Here is a 14,479-nt window from a genome sequence, read left to right as displayed (position 1 = left end):
GAGGTTGGTAATGGGCTGGGGTTCATTCCACTCTTTCAGATGGCTCCTCCGAAAGGTGTTCTGTCTCCTGAACAGATGGGCATTGTCCTGGTTGCTGAATGTTTCATCATGCCAGAGGAATAGCGAGGTCAACCACAGCCTCCATCTCAGGGCTTCAGACTCTTGGGCTGTGTCTAGACTGGCCAGTTTTTCCGGAAAATCAGCCACTTTTCTGGAAAAACTTGCCAGCTGTCTACACTGGCCGCTTGAATTTCCGCAAAAGCACTGACTTCCTACTGTAAGAAATCAGTGCTTTTTGCAGAAATACTATGCTGCTCCCGTTTGGGCAAAAGTCCCTTTTGAGCAAAGCTTTTGCGCAAAAGGGCCAGTGTAGACAGCTGAGATTTGTTTTCTGCAAAAAAGCCCCGATCGTGAAAATGGCGATGGGGGCTTTTTTGCGGAAAAGCGCGTCTAGATTGGCACGGATGCTTTTCTGCAAAAAGTGCTTTTGCGGAAAAGCGTCCATGCCAATCTAGATGCGCTTTTCCGAAAATGCTTTTAATGAAAAACTTTTCCGTTAAAAGCATTTCTGGAAAATCATGCCAGTCTAGACGTAGCCTTAGGGTCCAAGCCATGAAGAGCTTTGAAACCAAGGACCAGGACTCTGAGGTTATGTCTAGACTACACCTCTCTGTTGACAGAGAGATGTAGATTAGGCACATCAAAATTGCTAATGAAGCAGGGATTTAAATATCCTGCGCTTCATTAGCATAAACATGGCCACCGCTTTTTTTGGAAATGGAGCTTTTTCGGAAAAAAAAATGGCAGTCTAGACACACATCTTTTGAAAAATAAACCCTTTGTCAAAAGATCCTGTAAACCTCATTGTGTGAGGGATAAGGGATCTTTTGAAAAAGGGTTTATTTTTTGAAAGAGGCGTGTTTAGATTGCCGGGATTTTTTGAAAAAGCTCTGTTTAGGAAAAAGCGGCATCCATGTTTATGCTAATGAAGCGCAGGATATTTAAATCCCTGCTTCATTAGGAATTTCGACGTGCCTAATCTACATCTCTCTGTCAACAGAGAGGTGTAGTCTAGATGTACCCTTGAATGTGTTTTGCCACCCCAGAAGAAGCCAGTGAAGCAGCAGGAGCCAGGCAGGAGGAGCTCTTGCACAAAAAGGTGTGTGTGGACGGAAAACGGGTTTTTTGCGCAAAACCAGCCTATCGAAAGAAGCACAAGCACCCTGATGGCCATTCTGTTAATGACAATCGGTGCTTTCTTGCGAGAGCGTGTCCAGGCAGCGTGGACACTCTCTTGCGCAAGAGCACATTGCTTTTCTGATACACTTTTGCAGTGTGGACGTACTCTTGCGCAAGAAGTTTTTGCGGAAGATCTCTTGTGCAAGAAGCCTGCAGCGTAGACATAGCCTGAGTCTGAACCGAAATCTCAGAAGAACACTAACAAATATCAGAGAGGTAGCCGTGTGAGACTGTAGCTACAAAAATGAGTCCTGTAATAGCTTAAAGACTCAGGGTATGTCTACACTACCCCGCTAGTTTGAACTAGGAGGGTAATGTAGGCATACCGCACTTGCAAATGAAGCCCGGGATTTGAATTTCCCGGGCTTCGTTTGCATAAGCCGGGCGCCGCCATTTTTAAATCCCGGCTGGTTCGAACCCCGTGCCGCGTGGCTACACGGGGCTCGAACTAGGTAGTTCGAACTAGGCTTCCTAGTCCGAACTACCATTACTCCTCATTCCTCATTCCCTAGTCCAAAGTTCGAAATTAGCATGCCTATTCCGAAGAAGGGGCCAGTGTAGACGTAGCCCGTGTCCTTCCATGCTTCACCTAACTTACACAATTACACAGTTATCAGTAGGGCCTCTTTCTTGGCTCCTGTGTTACTGAACCAAAGTCTTGCTCACTACATTGCAGGTCTGTTGCTGTTTCCATCTTGCAGGCCTTAGGCCTGCTGACTCCATATTACTGACCCTCAACTTACTACAGCGGCCTGTAGGCAGCTCATGGCCCATTTGTTTGCAGCCCGTGGTGCGGTTTGGGTTTACATGGGGCTCAACACACAGCCTGCAGGTGGGATTCTTTGAACATGGCCTCCACTGGGAACACGCTCCACAACGGCGAGTCAATAGAACGGTCTTCTGTTGATACGCGTTTTAGTAGTTACATTCCTGGACTGCCATTGCTCATTAAAAGTGCTGTCATATGAGTGGAAATTGGGTAAATATTGCATTTTATTAATATCAACAGAACTGACTTAAATAGGGCCTGAGTGTTGTGTTGTTGTCTTGCATGAAACTTTGTTTTCATGCCCGTCCGTGTGAAAGAAGCTATTTGCATAAATATTTGCTTGCATATGCAACCACACTTAAGTTGTGGCCCTTAGCATGTGCTGTGAGTATCATTGTGGGCCCCGGGGCTTCCGAAGTTGACTAGTCCTGCTCTAAATCAATAAAATAAATCTCACTTATCAATCCTTGTCAAACTATCTGCTTTTGTGGTCAGCTTCATAAAACACTTACATCCAAACTTAAATCACCTGTAGTCCCTGGAAGGATGTAACAGTGCTTCAATTCTGCACAGACCCAAATAAAAACTGTGCTCTCTGGAATCCTTTCCTTCGAGCATGAAAGGTTTGAGTACCTTGATTCTCTAAGAAGATAGAGATGACAGAAATGAAATGGATTACAGTGGCTGGCTGGCTGTGGCTTACACCTCATCGATGAGAATAAGGACATGATGCCACCTATCGTCAGAGCAGCAGCATTATACAAAGTTCATGTAGCCCTGGTTTATCCAACATCTGAAGGCTAAACTAGAAAAGGGGGGTTGGGTTTTATTTATTTTCTGCAGGACGCTTTCTCCTCCAATTGTGGAATGAACCGTTTCTTTTCCCACTTCATTGATGAGATTTTGATGCTCATGCAGCCCACTTCAGGCCCCTGGTAGGAACTTCTACCATGTTTAGCAATCCAACCCAACCCAAACTAGACTGAGACTCAGGTGGGCTTGCACATGGGAGAGTATCCCGCTTCGAAAGTTTATTTACAGGTAAGACTCAAATACTTGTGTGTGTGAAAGAAATACAATGAGCTGTAGATAACCCCATCCACACCACCCGTGCTCCAGGAGGCCAGACCATGGGACCTTGTCTTGGAAAACGGCTCTCAGGAATCAAAGCCCAAAGGCTGGAGTTTGAATTGCATTCAAATAATGGTGAATTAAGGGCTAGACAGAGATCCAGGTTGCTGCCTGGCAGCACTTAACCAGAGAGGTTACTTTTCTTAGCTCAGGGCAAGGCCATATCCTTACTGGAATGAACTTTCATGCCCAGGGTGGAAAAGGAGACTCAGTCAATCACGTTTCCTTTGTCTGTGTGACCAGCCACTCCTCTCTCGCTGACCTCAATGCTTTCCCTCCTTTCTGAGCCCTCTGAAGAGCGCCTATTCTGCGGAGGTCTTTCGACCAATGCAGACAGCACTTCCCTGCTCTCACCCCACTTGAAGCATGCTTGTCAAACTCCCTGCTTCTGTGTTCAGCTTCATAAAACACTTACATCCAAGCCTAGATCCCCAGTGGTGCCTGGAAGGATGTAACAGTGCTTGGGGGGACACATGGCAGCTGGACTCTCAATTCCTCCGAGAACTTAGCTGAGCGTTCAGCACAAAGCAAGGGCCACGCTACCTGAGGGTGCCCCACGCAGAGAGGGGGCAGAGGTTGTGCCAGGACAGTCTGACAGGGGGGAGCCTGAGGGCTGCAATGGGCAGAGCCCTGCAGACACAAAATCTGGATCCGCTTCCAATCCGCAAGCTTGGCCCACAGGCAGATTCGCAGCCCAGCCATCCATGAGCAATGTGCCTGGGATCTCCTCGCTCAAGCAGAGCTGCCCCCGCGCTGCCTGTTGCATTCTCTCCAGCAGGGAGGGGATCGGGGACAGCTGGTCTGGATTGCTACGCTCTGTTCCTCAACCCTCCTAGGTTTGTCCCAATGCCCTGCCCGTAGCTTGCACGAGGTCTCGGGAAGCGGAAGGCGCAGAGGCTCATGGGAGTTGTAGTCTTCTCTACGAGACTGGCCCATAGGCGCCCCGCTCCTCAGCGCGGCTGGGAACTACAGCCCGCGCTGAGGCCCTGGTCCGCCCGCTAAGATGGCGGCTCCCTTGGTGCTGGGCATTCTGGTGGCCGTGACGGTCCGAGCCGTGCTGTTCCGCTCCAGCCTGGCCGGGTTCATCTCCGAGCGGGTCGAGGTGGCGTCTCCGTTAAACGCCTGGAAGCGAGGTGAGTCCCCCCCCGCCCCCCCTTCCCCCCCGGCCCTGAGGGGGCGCCCCCCCTTCCCCCCGGCCCTGAGGGGGCGCCCCCCCGCCCCCCCTTCCCCCCGGCCCTGAGGGGGCGTCCCCCCTTCCCCCCGGCCCTGAGGGGGCGCCCCCCCGCCCCCCCTTCCCCCCCGGCCCTGAGGGGGCGCCCCTCCTTCCCCCCTTCCCCCCCGGCCCTGAGGGGGCGCCCCCCCGCCCCCCCTTTCCCCCCCGGCCCTGAGGGGCAGGTCCCACCCTCGCAGCCCCTCCTTGTCCATGGGATTGGCAAAGTTTACCCCTCACCCGGGCGGGCTGGCTGTGCTGCAAGACCTGCCTGCAGTTTACACGGGGGCCCAAGCAGCACGACAGGCTCCTCAGAGTAATTTCTTTATTTCTGCTTCATCTTATAAAACACAAATCAGTGGCCAAAAGAGGCTCGGTGCGGTTTCTCCTTCCCTGGTGTGGAGCAGCTTGTGAGCCCGACCTCAGAATAGCCCAGTGGTTAGAGAGCTGTCCTGGGGGTAGGATACAATGTTCCCTCTAAGATTTTCCATTCATGAGCAGAGTGAGTTTTGTGGTGTGCACCAGTATTGAGGTCATGTGCGCTTGTTTGGATGTATGCCACCATGGCACTCAAGTTATTAACAAATATGTATTTTTTAAAATGTTATGGAAGAAAGACTACAAAAACAAGGGATAATTAACAAGGTGCACGACCTTAAATGTTTATTTAATATGAAGTCAAATAAAAAGAAAATAAATACTGCAAAATGTTCAGTAGCCAACTCTGTTTATAGCCCTCTCCCAGACCCTTGTCTAGCTGGACTTGATGATCTCCCTTCCAGTCCTATGATTCTGTGACTCCTGCCTACATTCCAAATACCAGAAGGATGTTGGTGGGTTTGCTAGCAATGTCGGAAGTAAGAGATCTCGGAGAACAGTCTGAACTATAGCCTCTTTCAACTTTCAGTTGGATACCAAGGCATGATCACTATATATCAGTGCAGGAATGGTGAAAGAATGAAAGATCTTTCTAAGCCCCCCCTGTGCCTTCTGTATTGCCAGAAGCAAGTCCAGCTGCGGTTGTATGTTGATTAGTCTCAAGGATGCTCTAAGTTTGCATTGCTCATAGTTCAGTAGAAGTAATAGGAGGCCAAGAATAAGCACAGTGCAGTACTGCTCTAATTTTCCTCCAGAATGCCCCTATCCCAGGAGCTTTAGGTAGAGAGGGGCACCACTAAGCAAGCTAGGGAGTACCCTACCTCCACTGGGGGTAAGATGCAATTAGGGAAGTGAGATCACTGCCTACAGGGTACCTTTGTGCCACTGGAGTTCAAAATGGCCATGCTGCTTAAAGCTGCACAAATAGCATGGACACCCACTAGCACAGCCAGGCGGAATCTGGGGCAGGATGCTCCTTTCCCCTCTCGGCTGCAGTCCTGGGAGCCTGTGGCATGCTGCTGTGGGAGTTAAAATTGCCCCCCTCCCTGTGGCTGGGTCCCTGCCCTGGTTACCCCCCCTAGCCATGTTGTTGCTTTCTGCCCCTGGCAGCAGAGCAGCAGCAGGACAAGTGGCAGGCAGTGCTGTGCGGGCTGCAGCAGGCCCAGGTGCGGGGGTGGTGAGCCCACAATGACCCCGGAGCGCAGAGCATCACTGCGATCTGCCTTCCCCTTGGGGAGGCTCCCCACCCTGCAGGCAGCAGAGAAAGGCAACTCACCTGAGGGCTGGGGTGGAGGCCTAGTGTCTGCAGCACTGCTTGCGCCTTCACTCCTCCGCCGGTGATGAAGGCAGATGAATGGCAAGCTTATCTTCAGCCACAGCAGCCACAGTTCTGCAGAAAAGGACCTGGGGATTACGGTGGATGAGAAGCTGAATGAGAGTCAATAGCGTGCCCTTGTAGCCAAGAAGGCTAATGGCATATTAGGGTGCATTAGGAAGAGCATTGCCAGCAGATCTAGAGAAGTGATTATTCCCCTTCATTCGGCACTAGTGAGGACACATCTGGAGTATTGCGTCCAATTCTGGGCCCCCTACTGCAGAAAGGATGTGGACGCATTGGAGAGGGTCTAGCAGAGGGCAACCAAAATGATTAGGGGGCTGGAGCATATGACCTATGAGGGATTTGGGTTTGTTTAATCTGCAGAAGAGAAGAGTGAGGGGGGATTTGGTAGCAGCCTTCAACTTCCTGAAGGGAGGTTCCAAAGAGGCTGGAGAGAGGCTGTTCTCAGTAGTGACAGATGGCAGAACAAGGAGCAATGGTCTCAAGTTACAGTGGGAGAGGTCCAGGTTGGACATTAGGAAAACTGTTTCACTAGGAGTGTGGTGAAGTACTGGAATGGGTTAAGTCTCGGCTTGACAGGGCCCTGGCTGGGTTGATTTAGTTGATTTAGTTTAGATTTTTGTATTGCCTGAAACAATCATTGAACCATAGAACCATAGAACACTAGAATTGGAAGGGACCTTGAGAGGTCATCGAGTCCAGTCCCCTGCCCTCAGTACCGTTTAGACCATCCCTGATCGATATCTGTCTAACCTGCTCTTAAATATCTCCAGGGATGGAGATTCCACAACTTCCCTGGGCAACTTATTCCAGTGTTTCACCACCCTAACTGTTAGGAAGTTTTCCTAATGTCCAACCTAAACCTCCCTTGCTACAGTTTAAGCCCATTGCTGCTTGTCCTATCCTCAAGAGGCTAAGGAGAACAAGTTTTCTCCTTCCTCCTTGTGACACCCTTTTAGGTACCAGAAAACCGCTATCATGTCCCCCCTCAGTCTTCTCCTTTGCAAACTAAACAAGCCCAGTTCCTTCAGTCTTCCTTCATAGGTCATGTTCTCTGGACCTTTAATCATTCTTGTTGCTCTTCTCTGGACCCTCTCCAATTTCTTCAATCATTGAAGTGTCAGTTTTGACAAATTTGCATAGTAGAAATAAACCAGGAAACACCTAAGTCTAGTTGCTCTGGCAGTTTTGTATGTTTTTTGAATAGTCTCTTCAGATAGTGAGCTATTGTGAAATTCTCATGGTCACAAGATGTTTTAAAAGTATATTTCTGCCATTTTGAGTTTTGCATCTCTCTAGTCAACAGATTCCTAATGTGGATATCTTTTGCATTTCAGTTGTTGAAGGGCTAGCTTTGCTGGATTTGGGTGTGTCACCCTATTCTGGAGATGTCTTCCATGAAGTAAGTGAACTTGTGTCGTATTTTCTAATACATATTATTACATACTTACTCAGTGCCTTTAAATGTCTGGCTGTGAGTGGGTACTCCTTGGTGCATTTCAAAATATAAATGATTTATATGCTTCAGAATCATGTAGTTGTCCATGTAACAAATATATGCAGTGAGTAGCCCTGCTACAAAGTACAGTTCATGACAACAAAACTGGCTGCTGCAAATTTGATTGACATTGGTGATTACTGGTGATTATTATTACATGAGCAAATTTAAGACCAGTGGAATTCGTAAGCAGCACATAGTCTCTTCACATGCAAATTTTCCTAGAAGAAAAAAGATGCAGATATTGGTTTTATGGCAGTCTAAACAGAATTGTTCTGCACAATATTTTATAAACATAATGCGCTTGTGTACTGAGACAAGAAACCAACTTTGGGTGTGGCTCTATTCAGAGGAGTCATCAACATATTGATGTTGGGTTAGCCATGATAATGCATGTGCTGTCTCTCATCCAGGGTAGCACTACTCTAGTACAATTTTTGGATGATGTACTCCTACGTGACCCAGAATTTTGCAGAAATATCAGTGCTAGCATCAGTACCCTGGTACTTTTCCCGCTCCTCCATGTGAGGCCTATTCCTATAAGCACTTATCCACATGAGAAAACGTACGCACCTGCATAGCCCTTTGTGGACACTGCAGCTGGTGTGATTCCTAGCATTGGCAGACAGACTCACACCAGCTCACTGCAAGCTAACATGTTAAAATTGGCATTGTGGATGTTGCAGCACTGGCAGCAGCTTGGGCTAGTTGCCTGAATTTGGGCCAGAGAATTGAGTGGGCTTGGATGTGGACAGCTAGTCTGAGCTGCCATCCATGCTGCTGTTTTAGCATGCTAGCTCGAGGGAAGGTAGCATAAGTCTGTACCGACACTGGGATTCACACAACCCAGCTGCAGTGTAGCTATGCCACCAAAGCTCACATGCATAAAAGAGGAAATACTGGCAAGACCAAGGCTGTGGTCAGCTGGAGGGGAAGGTTCAGAAATAAATTAGGGCTGTCAAGCTATTTAATCGCGATTAATTGTGTGCGCCTCCCCTTTGAAATGCCACCCCAAGGCGCGTTTCAAAGGGGCAGGCATGGAGCCCGGGGTCAGCTGGGGACTCCCTAGCTGATCCTGGGCTCTGCGCAGCATTTCCCCAGAACCCGGGGTCAGCTAAGGAGTCCCCAGCTGTTCCCGGGTCCGGCTGCCAAAAGGAGCCCAGGATCAGCTGGGAGTCTCCACCTGACCCCGGGCTCCACGGCTCCCCCTTTAAAACACCGCCTCTCGTGTTTCAAAGGAGCAGCTGCCATGGAGCACGGGGTCAGCTGGGGACTCCCCATCTGATCCTGGGCTCTGCACAGCATTTCCCCAGAACCCGGGGTGAGCTGGGGAGTTCCCAGCTGACCCTAGATTTTACTGCCACGGGGAGCCTAGGATAAACTGGGAGTTCCCAGCTGTTACCAGGTTCTGGGGAAATGCCACGCGGAAGTGGCGTTTCTAAGGGGCAGCCGCTGCAAAGCTGAGAGCCGGCTCAACTGTGAGGCGACTGCCCATTTCAGATGCCAACTCTGCGCATTTAAAAAGGGGCAGTGGAGCCTTGGGTCAGCTGTGGGTCCCCAGCTGATCCTGGTTCCGCATTGCACTGCCCCTTTGAAGTGCTGGGCAGCACAGCATTAAAGTCTGCGATTAATGTGTTAATCCTGGACTGCGTTAATCTCCGGCATTAACGCGTGTCCATTGACAACCCTAATATAAATCTGTGATGTCAATGTAGTGAGACTCTGTCAACTAATTGGTTGCCTTCTTGGGGAAAACGTTGTCTTCCCGTTTTAATGTCTTGATTTTGTGAATGCCCAAATTTGTAGGGGATTGACAAGATTTGATTGTGTGTTTCTGTTTTACTCTCTCTTAGACCCCGTTAATAATATACTTGTTTCATTTCCTGATTGAATATGCTGAATTGGTGTTCATGGTAAGTGTTGCTTCAATCTTTTTAAAAACCAAAACAAACTGTTCCAGTAATGCCCTTCTTTTTAAAAGCAAAAGTATATTTAGTTTTTTTTAATTATTGATTTTTATCCACCCAGTCTCAGTTTCAGCTGAGGGAACATTGAGATCTGTGAGTTATTGAGTGTGCTCGGTTGCCACAGCTTCTATTCATGTCCAGGAGAATTAAGGGCAATTAACAGCCTTGTACATTAGACCCCTATAGAGCTGAAGAGATATTTAGAAAAAAAGACATGTCTGTACATATGCATGCTCAGTCTGTACCTCCTTCTTCCTCCAAAAATTAATCTGGCTGGCTACATGTCATCAAAAGGAAGAACAGGGACATGACGCAAACCCTTAGAGCTGACCTGAAAAGGCAAGCTTTTTTTCATTTGCTGACCTCTAAAACATTTCAGATGGAGGTGTGCACCCCTTTGAAATGTTAGATATAGTCTGCGCACTCTCAGGTTGATAACCTCTGCCCTAAATAAATAAAAAAAGGTACAAATTCTTCCACGAGACCTTTAATGAAGAATGTCAAGCTATTATAGAGATTATACTTTCAAATTATGGGCTTCTCATTAAAGTTAATAGCAATGCTCTGGGGAGCTCAGTGGGAGCAGGAGCTGGTCCTTTCTGAGCACGGTAGAGTTAAAAATACCTGTTTGGCAGAAAATTATTTTGTGTGTCGCATAATACAAATAAACAAAAATTACCCAGCTAATTGTATCTTTTCTCTACCAGTTCTGATGACCAAGGCAATCTGGCGTTTCTCACAAGGGCTAAAAATTGATTGTAATACATGTATAGCAACCATTTCAAATTATTTGCTCTGAGGCCTAGACAATTGGTACTGTTATCTGGTGAGCAGTTGGTTAATTCAGAAGGCTGCTCTTCTGGATCATTGGTGAACATGTTCTTAGTCATATGTGCAGTGCTGTCTCTCTGCTCTGGATAAATTAGTGGTTCTGTAACACTTTTAGCTTGTGGGCCACTTGACAAGAGACCTCCTGTTTTGTGAACAATTTCTCCTCTTCCAGTTCCCCACTTCTTCTCAAAATACTCACTTCTCTGTACCTGCCAGAAAGAACTTAAAGAAACACTGCTACTCCATAGGTCATCACTTAAGAGATGCAGAGCTGGAATCTTTAGAGATGTTTCCACCTACACCCTAAACTGTTACCAATAGTTACTATGGTGAATATTTAGTTCAGAGTATTGGTGCAATATCACAGCTTTCTGGAGTAGTGGTTGCATTTGCTTACTGTTTTAATAGGTCACAGGTTTAAAACAAACCAGAGGAAGTATTTCTTCACACAACCGCACAGTCAACCTGTGGAACTCCTTGCCAGAGCATGTTGTGAAGACCAGGGCTTTAACAGGGTTCAAAAAAGAACTAGATAAAATTCATGGAGGTTAGGTCCATCAATAGTTATTAACCAGGATGGGTAGGAATGATCTCTCTAGCCTCTGTTTGTCAGAGGCTGGAAATGGATGACAGGAGAGGGATCACTTGATGATTCCCTGTTCTGTTTGTTCCCTCTGGGGCACCTGGCATTAGCCACTGTTGGTAGAGGGGTTACTAAGCAAGATGGACCTTTGGTTTGACCCAATATGGCCTTTCTTATGTTCTTATATTCCTTGCTTTAGTGACCAGTCAGTCTTTGCTTATCTTCCTTTCTTTAGATAACTGATGTGCTAACTGGTGTTGCCCTCTACTTGGCCGTCCAGGATTTCAACAAAGTTGTGGTAAGCTGACTTGCAGAATCTGCTGGTCTCATAGACTCATAGACTTTAAGGTCAGAAGGGACCATTATGATCATCTAGTCTGACCCCCTGCACAGTGCAGGCCACAGAATCTCACCCACCCCTCTTAGAATAATCCTCTCACCTATGTCTCAGATATTGAAGCCCTCCAATACTTTGAAGGCCCCAACATGCAGAGAGTCCTTCAGCTGTGATCTGTGCCCAATGCTACAGAGGAAGGCGAAAAACCTCCAGGGCCTCTGCCAATCTACCCTGGAGGAAAATTCCTTCCTGACCCCAAATATGGCGATCAGCTAAACCCTGAGCATGTGGGCAAGACTCACCAGCCAGACACCCAGAAAGTTCCCTATAGCAACTCCTATCATCCCTCCATTGACCTATTTCCAACTGGAAATGAATGGTCAATTAGTTACCAAGATCATGTTATTTCATCCAACCATCCCCTTATCATAGAATCAGAACTGGAAGAGACCTCAGAAGGTCGTCAAGTCCAGCCCTCCGCTCTAGGCAGGACCAATCCCATCTAAATCAACCCGGCCAGGGCTTTGTCAAGCCGAGACTTAAACACCTCTAGGGATGGAGACTCCACTACTTCCCTAGGTAACCCATTCCAATGCTTCACTACCCTCCTAGTAAAATAGTTTTTCCTAATATCCAATCTGGACCTCTCCCACCATAACTTGAGACCATTGCTCCTTGTTCTGCCATCTGTCACTACTGAGAACAGCCTCTCTCCATCCTCTTTGGAACCTCCCTTCAGGAAGTTGAAGGCTGCTATCAAGTCCCCCCTCACTCTTCGCTTCTGCAGACTAAACAGACCCAAGTCCCTCAGCCTCTCCTCGTAGGTCATATGCTCCAGACCCCTAATCATTTTGGTTGCCCTCCGCTGGACCCTCTCCAATGCGTCCGCATCCTTTTTGTAGTGGGGGGCCCAGAACTGGACACAATACTCCAGATGTGGCCTCACCAAAGCCGAATAAAGGGGAATAATGACATCTCTGGATCTGCTGGCAATGCTCCTCTTAATGCATCCTAATATGCCATTAGCCTTCTTGGCTACAAGGGCACACTGTTGACTCATATCCAGCTTCTCATCCACTGTAACCCCCAGGTCCTTTTCTGCAGAACTACTACTTAACTGGTTGGTCCCCAGCCTGTAACTATGCTTGGGATTCTTCCGTCCCAAGTGCAGGACTCTACACTTGTCTTTGTTGAATCTCATGAGATTTCTAGTGGCCCAATCCTCCAATTTGTCTAAGTCACTCTGGACCCTATCTCTGCCCTTAAGCGTATCTACCTCTCCCCCTAGCTTAGTGTCATCTGCAAACTTGCTGAGGGTGCAATCTATCCCCTCATCCAGGTCATTAATAAAGATATTGAACAAAACCGGTCCTAGAACCGAACCTTGGGGCACTCCACTAGAAACCGACCGCCATCCTGACATCGAACCGTTGATCACTACCCGCTGGGCCCGGCCTTCTAGCCATCTTTCTATCCATCTTACCGTCCAGTTATCCAATCCGCATTCCCTTAACTTGCTGGCAAGAATATTGTGGGAGACCGTATCAAAAGCCTTGCTAAAGTCAAGGTATATAACATCCACTGACTTTCCCATGTCCACTGAGCCAGTTACCTCATCATAGAAGCTAATCAGATTGGTCAAGCACGACTTGCCCTTTGTGAATCCATGCTGACTATTCCTGATCACTTTCCTCTCATTCAAGTGTCTCAAAATGGATTCCTTTAGGATCCCTTCCATGATTTTTCCAGGAACCGAGGTAAGACTGACCGGCCTATAGTTCCCTGGATCGTCCTTCTTCCCTTTTTTGAAGATGGGCACTACATTTGCCTTTTTCCAATCATCCGGGATTTCGCCCGATCTCCACGACTTTTCAAAGATAATGGCCAAAGGCTCCTCAATGACATTTGCCAACTCCTTCAGTACCCTTGGGTGCATTAAGTCTGGACCCATGGATTTGTGTACGTTTAGTTTTTCTAAATAGTTCCTAACCTGTTCTTTACCCACCAAGGGCTGTCCATCTTCTTCCCATCTTGCGTCGCTTAGCACAGGAGTCCAGGAGCCGACCTTGTCCGTGAATACAGAGGCAAAGAAAGCATTGAGTACTTCAGCTTTCCCCACATCCTCTGTCACTAGGTTACCTCCTTCATCCATTAGGGACTGCACACCCTCTCTGATCACCTTCTTTTTGTTGACATGCCTGTAGAAACCTTTCTTGTTATCCTTCACATCCTTAGCCAGTCGCAACTCCATTTGTGCTTTCGCCTTCCTGATAACCCCCCGGCATTCTCGAACTATACATTTAAGCTCCTCCCTAGTCATTTGTCCAAGTTTCCACTTTCTGTAAGCTTCCTTTTTGTGCTTAAGTACACCAAGGATTTCCCCTGTAAGCCAATCCGGTCTCCTACCAGGCTTGCCTCTCTTGCTACGTGTCGGGATGGTTTCTTTCTGTGCCTTCAATAAGGCTTCTTTAAAATACTGCCAGCTGTACTGGACTCCTTTCCCCTTCATGTTAACATCCCAGGGGATTCTTTCCATCAGATCTCTGAGGGAGTCAAAATCTGCTTTTTTGAAGTCCAAGGTGTGTATTTTACTACTCTCTTTTCTTCCTTTGGTCAGGATCCTGAAATCTACCATCTCATGATCACTGCTTCCCAGGTTGTCACCCACCTCTACGTCCCCTATTAGTTCCTCCCTGTTTGTGAGGAGAAGGTCAAGCTGTGCACGGCCCCTGGTCGGATCCTTCAGCACTTGTACCAAGAAGTTATCCCCAACATTCTCCAAAAACTTCCTGGATTGCCTGTGTACTGCCGTATTGGTTTCCCAACAGATGTCAGGGTGATTAAAGTCCCCCATGAGAACCAGGGCCTGCGATCTGGAAGCTTCTGGTCCTTGTTCACTTGACAAGTGCAAGAGTGTTTCATTAAATGATATATGAAGCAAGTCCAGGCCTGTTCAGACAGTGCAGTAATCAATATCTACTGATTAGCAATAGCTGTGAAATCAGCGAACATGGATGCAGAATATGCATGAGCCAACATGGGCCCTGTTAACGTCTGCTGTTGTTTATCATGGGGTGACTTCTAAGCATAATGAAGGCATTATGGACGGGTGTTACTCAAGTTCATGTAACGGTTGTGCACATCGTAGTTTTAATGATGATCAAGTATACTTTGGGTCAGACCAACCCCTTCTGTGG

The 14,479-nt window shown here is 47.7% G+C and overlaps 1 protein-coding gene across 1 annotated transcript in view; it reads left to right on the top strand.

Annotated features, from left to right (window-relative positions):
- The first annotated feature begins 4,060 nt into the window (after positions 1-4,060).
- PIGU (phosphatidylinositol glycan anchor biosynthesis class U) overlaps positions 4,061-14,479 on the top strand; it is a 43,180-nt gene continuing 32,761 nt past the window's right edge. Inside the window, exons 1-4 of the mRNA XM_075901537.1 lie at positions 4,061-4,272; positions 7,404-7,468; positions 9,418-9,477; positions 11,181-11,243. Coding sequence (XP_075757652.1) covers positions 4,143-4,272; positions 7,404-7,468; positions 9,418-9,477; positions 11,181-11,243 — 318 coding nt within the window. The 5' untranslated portion in view covers positions 4,061-4,142. The remainder of the gene's footprint in view (positions 4,273-7,403; positions 7,469-9,417; positions 9,478-11,180; positions 11,244-14,479) is intronic.

This window comes from Pelodiscus sinensis, chromosome 18, assembly GCF_049634645.1.
Source record: "Pelodiscus sinensis isolate JC-2024 chromosome 18, ASM4963464v1, whole genome shotgun sequence".
NCBI lineage: Eukaryota > Metazoa > Chordata > Testudines > Trionychidae > Pelodiscus > Pelodiscus sinensis.
This window is presented reverse-complemented; position numbering and strand designations above follow the sequence as displayed.